Below are 9,807 nucleotides of genomic sequence, written 5' to 3' on the forward strand. Positions count from 1 at the left end.
CATCAACCGACAACCCACTCGGGTCTCTTGTCTCGTCTTAACGGGAGTTGGGCACATTTATCTTCCCAAGTGTGAGGCCGTGAGCCGTCGATGTTTGCCTTTCTCCCGATCTCTCATTCTCGGCTAGTTGGGGCAGTTGGGCTCGTGATGAATCTATACTCAGAATGGAATAGTTTGGGCACCCCTACACCAATCAGTGGGTGTAGGGAGCAGACACCACCACCATCATCATTACAGTAGGACCGGTAGGCCAGCTGCCAAATCCAGCTTAAGCAAAAACCCACCAATCGCCCATCCCATCGCATGCAAATGCAATGCAACGCATGTTACTCGCCCTCTTTCTACCAACCAAAACTCTACATCCTAGTAGCACCCACAACACGCGGCTACAGCATCACGGTTCAACGGGTTTGGTGATGATCCATTCACATGCCCAACCAAAAAACTGCATTCCTACCATCTGCACATGCATACGCGGTGCAACGGGTTCTGTTCAGCAAGTCATCGCATACTGATACGCTCATGCTCATCTGTCTCCTCCAGTGAGTTACTAGCTCGTTTGTGCACAAAAATTACTCCGACAGACAGCAGCCTTCTTCACCGGCTCCGACAGCCCATCAGAAACTGAATTCCTACCCCTACTCCACCACCACCGTGCAACGGCCGGGAGCTCTTCTGTTCATCAGATCATCATCATCAGACACACTAATCTACCTCCTCCAGTGCACACAAAAAAGTTACATCCCATTCGCGGCCTCTTCTAAAACTTGAAGTCCACCTTCTTCCGTTTCGTCACCGTCTTCCAGGACGGCGGCGACACCCAGCTGCTGCCTTCCCCGCCCACCACCTTCCTCCTCATCTTCCCCTTGCCCTTGCCCTTGCTCTCCTCCCCCCAAAGCTCCCTGTACCTGTCCATCACAACCCCACTACGGTCACCAAGACGTACACAGGATTATGCCGCAGGATATATGATATCCCTGGCATTATGCCACAGGATTGCGACGGCGAGAGGCGCTGGTCTTATCTTACTTGGCCACCAGGGCGTCCTCTACGGTGTCGAGCTGGTCAGGGTGGATCGTGACGTCCACCCTCTCCAGCTTCTGCTTCTTAACAGCAGCACCAGCGGCACGGGGAAAGGAAAGAAAGAGGAGGCATAAACGTCAGAACCTCAACTAACAAGTAGTGACTGTCAGGCAAGCAACGGGTATTGACAACAGAGGATGAGGGAGGGAACTCCACTGCTAATGGGCTCACCCTTTTACTTTTAGAGCCTGATGATGATGTTGATGTTGATGGTTTATCTTGCGCTCCCACCAGCACGTACCTGTGATTAAAGCGAGAGTGCGCGTGCATGCATGCGGCGTGTGACTTTTATGGGTTTCATTTCAAAAGCTAAGCGGGGATCAAGGGAGGATTGCATGATAAGGGTTGGGTTAGGGAAGCATTCACACCTGCGGCTTGACAAGTACAGTGATCTGGCAGAGGCCATCCTCCCTTCTTTCTGCTCAAGAATCTTCACATGCAAGAAAGAAACAGCAAATTGACGATTATCAGCAACGACTAGCAAACCCACACAGGGAGCACTTTGTTGATTATCAACACAACTTGATGATCAACAGCACTTTGCTTTCTCGGACACAGAGAGCACTTCACATCACCTGGTAAAATGGCTTTTCTGCCTGCTTCTCGGGCTCCTTCCTCCACGACTTCCCAAGGTCGATAACATCAGGTGTTTCCACACTGGCTGGAGTGCTGCTGTCACAGCCACAAGGACAAGTGAATACCAAGTGTTTACTGCAATATCTAATTGAAAAGAAAACTTAATATGGTAACTGACAACAGAAGAACACAGGCATAGACAAATTACCTTGACATGGTGCCAGACCGGATGCCTTCTACTATTTCCCCATCTTCCAGTTCCTCCTCCTCCTTTTCCTCTTGACGAATGCCTTCTACTATTTCCCCATCTTCCAGTTCCTCCTCCTCCTTTTCCTCTTGATGAATGCCTTCTACTATTTCCCCATCTTCCAGTTCCTCCTCCTCCTTTTCCTCTTGACGAATGCCTTCTACTATTTCCCCCTCCTCCAGTTCCTCCTCCTCCTCTCCCGCTTGCCGAATGCCTTCTACTATTTCCCCCTCCTCCAGTTCCTCCTCCTCTTCTTCCTCTTGCAGAATGCCTTCCACTATTTCCCCATCTTCCAGCTCCTCCAACTCCTCTTGCCGAATACCTTGTACTATTTCCCCATCTTCCAGCCCCTCCTCTTCTGCTTGCCGAGTAGCTTCTTCTATTTCCCCATCTTCCAGTTCCTCCTCCTCCAACTCTTCCAGAGTGCCTTCTTCTACTTCCCCATCTTCTAGTTCCTCCTTCCTCTCTTCCTCTTCTAGAATGCATTCTTCTATTCCCCCATCTTCCAGTACCTCTTCCTCTTCTTCCTCTTCTAGAATGCCTTTTTCTAGTTTCCCATCTTCCAATTCCTCCTCTTCCTCTTCTTCTTCGCCCAGTTCTCCCCAGTGTTTGCTGCGATCAATAGGTTCTTCCTACATAATTGCATAAAGCAAATGTTACTTCTGCTCACTACTAACTCTATGTTTTAAATAGCGGGCTATGGCATTTAGCGACAACCCTTAAAAACAGCTATAGCTGGGCTATAGCGGCAAATTGTACATGAAATCGTTTAGCGGCAACATCCTCAAAGAGCTATAGCAGAGCTATAGCGGGGCTATAGCCGGCTATTTAAAACTATGCTTCATTTACAAGGTTTATCGTGCTGAATCCAAAACCATTTTCTTATACTGGGTTGGGTGCCTAGGCTGTTGGTAACAAACAATAGCAGGTGTCCGAAGGAAGCATATTAGTAATTAGATAGTATAAAAAGTAACTTTTAAATAGATAAGTTACCTCGTCAGTTGGAGGCTTTCCCAACTCCCCAGGCCCATCACCAAAATTGCCGCCTGATGATGACGGTGTATCTTGCGCTCCAACCAGCACGTACCTGCAAAGTGAGCACATGTGGCGTGTGACTTTTCTGGTTGACAAACAAGACGGGGATCGGGGGAGGATTACTCAGTAGGTTTGGCCAGGGAAACATATGCGTGGCTCGACGCGAACAGCGCCCTATGAGTGATCCTTAGTTCTTTCTGTTCAAGAACCTTCAGAGGGAAGAAACAACATGTCGATGATTAACAGCAACGACTAGCCAAGCCAAGTAGTGCTATAATAGAATCATTTGTTAATTATCGAAAAATGATGATTAATGCCACTTTGCTTTCTCGGACAGAGGGCAGCAGTTTACTTACCTGGTATAATGGCCTTTCTGCCTGGTTATCTGACTCCTTCCTCAGCTTCCGAAGCTCAATAACATCAGGTGCTTCCACACCAGCCGGAGTACTGTTACAGAAAGAAGGACAATTAGATACTAGGTGTCTACTGCACTATTTAATTCAAATAAAAGAACTGGTAACTGACGATAAAATAACTGGCAACAAGAGAACAGAAGTATAGAGAATTACCTTGAGACGGTGTCAATAGACCGAACACCTTCTTCTATTTCCTCATGAATAATTAGTTCCACCTCTTTTTCTTCCTCTTCATCCTCTTCTTCGTCCAAATCTCCCCAGTGTTTGCTGCGATTGAGAGGTTCTTCCTAGATAACCGCAGAAAGCAAATGTTAGTTCTGCTCACGAAGACCACAATACATTGCAACTAACTTTATTTACAAGGTTTGTCTTGCTGCAGGAATCCAAATAACTTTTTCATATACTGGGATATGATGCAAAGAAACAATAGCAGGTTTAGAAAGAAAGTGTATGAATAATTAAATGGTGTGAAAAGCAATTTTTTCACATAAGGTACCTTATCAGGTTCATCACCCAAACTGTCTCCAGGAGAGATTGGGGCATTAAAACCTGGGATCTTCAGATAAGGATAAGAGGGTGGAGGACCAAAGAACTGGCAAAAAATGAATCGGGGTCAACTGGTTAATGATGAAAGCACTGTCAGTACGAACCAGACAAACATAGGTTAGAAAATACATACCTGCATCCTGGTAACCCTTGGGGGCGGGGCACCATCAGGCATACCAAGAGCTTTTTTAAGCTCCTGGGACAGCATACCTGGTTTCATTACCTTAAGCTTCAGCTGTCGAATGTGTAAGTAGAACTTAGCATCAGAACCACTCATGGATGGTGTCTCCTGTTTTTTTCTGTGTAAATATTGAAGATTACGTACCTCAAACTCTTTCCCTTCATAATACAGATCACCATAACTAGTCAATGTGGGTTTTGTTTGATATTTGAAGAATGCATCATGCAAAACCTGTGGAAAACAAAACATTATTAGCCTTGAATGACACCATGGTACAAACTGATAACTGGACAAATCTAATATACTAAAGTTGCATCAAATATGATAATTCATCTGTGATCCTGGGCTCATCTGCTTATTAGTTGTGTAAGTTCCCACAACAATAGAATGGCACTCAGGGAGTTACTCTTATGGGTTCATGGAGGATTTAGGTTTGCATCAAAAAGAGGGCCTCAAATACAAACACGGCAAGAAAATTAGAGAAGGCACTGAACAGTAGCAATATATGTACTGATGGTTGTATCATGTATGGAAGAAAACAGAGGAAACGAAACCCACAAACTGCTTCATATTTGCAGCTTTGGCAACATAACTAAACTACTATGATATGCAGGTGGAGATGTTGACCTCATAATCCATATCCATATATCCCCTCTTGGGCTGCATACGGTTGTGCTGCTTCTGTTTCAATGTCTTTTTGTTCTCCTTCTGAACGTATGCCCGCATAAACATTTAGAAAATCAATTGGGCTTTCCTTTTTTGTGCAGGCAAGTTTCCGAAATTTATTGGCTTGCCAAAGGACTGCGCCAACATGCAACGTTTCCCATGATAGAACAGACACTGACACTAGCTTACAAATATAACACTGGATTTACCAGCCAATTATCAGCCAATAAACCCGAATAATAGCTTCACTGAAACCAACACAAACACTCCATGTATGTTCCCCAACTCCAAGAAAGTAAGTTACCTGTCTTATTTTTTCAATTCCAGTTGCAGCAATGAAGTCAGGAAGCTGGAGCGGCTGTTTTTGAAAACCCCTCTTGCCCTGAAACAGCAACATCATGCATGAATCCAAAAATATGAACAGAGAAATATGTGAATATGGCAGTCCTAGTCCTAGATGCTATCTTGAGTTTAGAATTTTGTAGTCTTCAAGAAAAAGAGAACAGTTCGAGAAGTACGATTCTGATTCTAATGCACGGAATATCAAAAGCCATGGACTCTAGTTGGACTCTAATCTGTACAGCAGAAGGGGCATCAAATGAATGCCCACAAGATTCAACTATCCTAAATACCCCCACCAGAAAAAAAACCTATCCTGTATACACTACAGAAACCATTCAAGTAGTACAACACCATTTCCAGCCTCCTCGATTGTTACAACAGTCCCTGCAAGAATTACAAACCATATAAGAAAGGTGAAAGATGTTGGATATTATGGGCATGTTTGGTTTGTTGCCCCAGATACCCAAGCCACAATTTTGGTAAAGCATAATCAAGACGTCTCCAAAATGCCAGTAAGGTTGAGATTATAGGACTGCAGCCAACGACAACTTCTCTAGTTGTTGCTGTGGCACATGGATCCCACATTTCATATACTTCTCATCAAAACATAGTCAATGTAGGTCTAGGTTTACTGATTAAACCAAAAGGGATATAGCTGTTCAAATGGGTCACAAATTGGATTGGCATTTCAGAAGAATTAATGTTTGAAGCCTGTTACTCAGGGATATATAACTATTTAGTACAGCCAACTCTCTCTAGCCATGTCAGCAAAAGGGGACCTCAAATAAATAACTAATTAGTATAGCCAACTATCTCTAGCCATGTCAGCATAAAGGGACCTCAAATAAATAACTAATTAGTATAGCCAACTATCTCTAGACTTGTCAGCATAAAGGGCACAAGCAGCAGGTGTGCCAGTGAGTTGAGTTTTCCTAGTATGCACCAAATCATCTTAGGCCAAGCGACCAAATCATCTTAGGGGCACTACAAATTTATGGTAGGATAAAACAGGGCAACCAAGCCTCCCCAAGGCACATGCTCCCACACCCACTCCCTGGCTGACTTGGAAGAAAATGCAGCTATCTTCTGCATACCGACTTACCGAGTAACGAATTTCACAAAACTTGGTTATCATACTAAAACAGAGATGTTTCAAAGCTCACAAACCTGCAAGTACTTTCGTTTCTGGCACCAGTGTCTCGGAACAGGCACGGTGTTCCTGCAGGACTTGAGACATACAAGCAACTTCGGATCCGGGGCATTACCATCCCAGACCTGGCAAGGGAAACAAACAACAAAGCACATGTCAGATGAAGAGAGCGCATTCATGTAAACATACCACAGCTAGCCAACAGCATCAACATGTCAACATAGATGGACGCACAACAGGTAAAAGTTCAACGAATCGTCGACATTGGGGTTACAGGAGAGTGATTGAAAGAGGCAAAGCACCTCAACAACATCAGGCCTGCTGCACATCTGCCTCAGCTCTGAAATCTTCACCCTCCGCAGCTGCTTCCTCTGCTTCTTCGACGGGGCAACTGCTTCCTCCTCCTCCTCCTTCTTTGGGGTCTCCTGCTCAGCATCAGCAGCATCTGGCCCCTTGTTCATCGCGGCATTTACAGCGCCTTCCCTCTCATTCTCCTCGCCCTACCAGCAACAACAAAATTCCGCTCGTTTCATTCCCAATTCTAGTTCAAGCAGAGGACCCATTTGCTGTCAGCAGGCACCAAACCCTCGCGGCCGAAACCCCGCCAAAAACCCTACCAAATTCCCCCGAAATGGACAGGAAGGGAGGAGGATGGCGCGGATACCTCGGCGGGGGGAGAGGAGGGCCCGGAGACCTCGGCGGGCGCGGCGGCGGCGGGGCCCGTGAGGCCGAATTTCTCGAAGACGGCCGCGAAGACCCCGAGGAGGAGGGGGTCGTCGGCGCCGAGGCAGGGATTCTCCGGCACGTACTCCACCTCCACCTGCAAGGAAGCGCGGCGTTAGGCGCCGTTCGAGCGGATTACGGGGCGGCGGAGCAGGAGCTCGCCTGGGGAGCGGGGTCGGGGCCGGGGCGGGCGCTCTCCTCGCCGGCCCCCGCATTGGCCCTACTCTTCCTGGCCCTGCGGCGGCGCAGGCGGCGGGGGCGGCCGCGCCCGCTGTCCCGCGGCGTGGGGCTCGCCGCGGCGGCGACGGCGGTGGGCATGATCGTCGTCAGCAGAAGCGAGCGAGCGAGGCGACGGGAGCGAGGAGAGACGGGCTTTTGCTGTAGCTTGTGGACTGTGGTCGGTCTTGATTCTTGACTTGTGTGTGGGGGGTTCGTTTGTTGGGCCCACCCCAAGCTGGGCTCTATGGGTTTCAACATTTGCTGCTACTAGAGTGAAACCCATAAAGTTCACCTACTGATAAATAAATACTGAAGCCATATATCTTGAAAGCATCCTAAGCCATAAATATCGATGCCCCTAAATGATGAGCAAATAGTTTGCAAACCGGGCTTCAATCGATTTCACCTACTATATTCATGAATGATCGAGCCAGAAAAAGTTATGAATGAGGCCAATGATCGGAAATTCAATTTGGCTCCTGGGAGCATGTGCTCCTGCGCGTGAAAAATAACTTCTGAAATGTCAAAAAATCGCAACAAATTTTTTTTATGTATTTATAGTCACATCCGAATGCTACCTGCAAAGTTTTAGGCAAAAAGGATAAACATTTTGGCCTGCAAAAAAAACAAATTTAAACACCAAATGTTGCCTCAAAATGTCACCCCAAATTTAATTTTTTTTTCACCGTCAAGCATGGTTGCGACACTAACATGGATATCCACAAAAAAAATCAGAATTTTTTAAAAACATTTTACCATCTTTTTTGCGGTACTGTTCATCCAGGAGCAAATGCTCTCGGGAATCAAAACGCCCCTCCCGCCAATGATCCACTTTGAACTACCCTCACCTCAAGATAGCTCTGCAAGTGGTTCTGGAGGCCGACTGCAAGGAGGTGGTCGATCTTTGGGCCTCGCGCACTTATTCATGCTCATTGGTAGCACCAGTACTCATAGAAATAGAAGGACTAGTTTTATCTTTTTAGTCTTTTATTATTCAACATTAAGGACTGTAAAACTGAGCCTAAACCGAGGCTTCTCACGCCATATGCATTTTTAGCCGTTTGATCTCTTGGTTCGGTCGTCAAAGGCCGTCAGATCTGACTGCAGTTCCGCCTGGGCTACTGTGTAGATTCTTGGCCCATCTTGCTGCTCCCGTAGCCGAAACTGATGTAGGTACTAATGCTAAAAATGTGTTTACTTATCTGCCTTGAGATTGTCCCCGGCCTACTTTCAAGGTATGACTGCAGTGAAAGCTGAGAGAGCAATATGAATGTGTGTACTGATTGCAGAAAGGCTTCTTGATGATCTAACTGGATGTCATGTTCTTTAAGAGCAAAATGCCAAGTGTTTGATACTTGTTCCATGGTTGTTTCAGATTTTTTGTGGGATTTACAGTGGCTAGGGGACGTTTCACATCTAAAAAAAATATTGTATAACTTCTAGGTTACACCTTCCTCTCTACTGCTTTAAATTTAGCCCTTTGGGTTAATACAAGTTGAAGCTGTTTATATCTATAGGAAGAGCAGCACTGAACGAGAGGAAAAACAGCAGTCCTGCGTACAATGTCGAGGTCAGCAAAGAAAATCAAAGTGTTCGTGGAGAAGAGCGCTTTTGAGTCGAGGAACAAGCGCACAAGGTCCTCGACCATGAACCATCATATCTACCTTGTTGCGCTTCTGCTCACCGTCGCTCCCAAACCGCTACCCCGAGACTCTGCGCATTAGCAAGGTATCAAATTGCTCTTCTTGTGGTTCCATCTAATGACTGCAAAGATGGAGATTTCTACATCTTAGCCCCCTTTGCACGTCACTGGGTGCATTTTATTGTGTATGTAAGGGGGGCATCTAAACTTTTCTGAATTTCATGTATAGGAATGGAAAAACCTTTGAAGGATACAATAAGTAAGCTTCTGACTGCATAGGTTGCACTATTTTTGGTAAATCGGAATCTCAGCTCACAAGATATTTTGGTGCATTTCTTTTTTTTTCTTTTCTTGTGGTATTAGACATGTTTGAATTGTTGCCTAGTTACATGGTTGGTTTCATGCATGTGAACAGTGGCGGAGCTTAGTGAGGGCCAAAGGGGGCAATGCCCCCCCCCCCACCCCTACCAAATTTATTTCTTTGTATAAACACATAGTAATATTTAATAATATTTGAACAAACTTTAATATAACTAGATGATGCCCCGCGTGTTGCTGCGGGAATTTTGTAATACATGCTAATAAGAAACTAAGTGTAAGAGGTATTGGATATTTTAGATACAAAATAAATGGCCGACATCCAACTCATACTTGCATATCATATCATGTTTCTCTATTCAGAAAGAATATAGGCATTGTGGAATAGATCAGTTGTTTTACCAAAACAATATCCAGCATTTAGTAAATAAAGGCAGGACAATGAAACAGTGTAGGTGGAGGTGCTGACTTGAGGATCGGATCGCCCTCAGGGTGATAGCAAGGGTGCAACTATTACGTAAGTGTCATACTGTCTTGTTGTAGCTAGTGTGCATTATACTGAACTGTCGATGGTGTTAGCTCGTTTCAGAGAAATCTTCATTTAGGAAACTTAAAGTAGCACATTAATTACTTTTAATGTTACTTCACATGGCCTATTGCAGC

The 9,807-nt window shown here is 45.5% G+C and overlaps 1 protein-coding gene across 2 annotated transcripts; it reads right to left on the reverse strand.

The window, feature by feature from the left end:
• Positions 1 to 394: 394 nt before the first annotated feature.
• LOC125520171 (splicing factor 3B subunit 2-like) lies at positions 395 to 7,363 on the reverse strand. 2 transcript variants are annotated; one of them, XM_048685011.1, is made up of 19 exons: positions 7,128 to 7,363; positions 6,907 to 7,062; positions 6,545 to 6,742; positions 6,260 to 6,367; positions 5,055 to 5,132; positions 4,712 to 4,804; positions 4,229 to 4,315; positions 4,037 to 4,138; positions 3,854 to 3,949; positions 3,511 to 3,644; positions 3,298 to 3,388; positions 3,065 to 3,150; positions 2,900 to 2,993; positions 1,868 to 2,538; positions 1,659 to 1,755; positions 1,452 to 1,513; positions 1,255 to 1,324; positions 1,030 to 1,106; positions 395 to 908 (listed from the first exon to the last, which is right to left on the reverse strand). In XM_048685011.1, exons 1-19 carry the CDS (start codon positions 7,281 to 7,283, stop codon positions 761 to 763), a joined length of 2,604 nt encoding a protein of 867 aa, XP_048540968.1. In that variant the 5' UTR covers positions 7,284 to 7,363; the 3' UTR covers positions 395 to 760. The 2 variants fall into 2 exon arrangements, with proteins under 2 accessions (XP_048540968.1, XP_048540969.1); XM_048685012.1 differs by lacking the exon at positions 4,712 to 4,804.
• Positions 7,364 to 9,807: the final 2,444 nt, after the last annotated feature.

Source organism: Triticum urartu, chromosome 7, assembly GCF_003073215.2.
Source record: "Triticum urartu cultivar G1812 chromosome 7, Tu2.1, whole genome shotgun sequence".
NCBI classification, from domain to species: domain Eukaryota; kingdom Viridiplantae; phylum Streptophyta; class Magnoliopsida; order Poales; family Poaceae; genus Triticum; species Triticum urartu.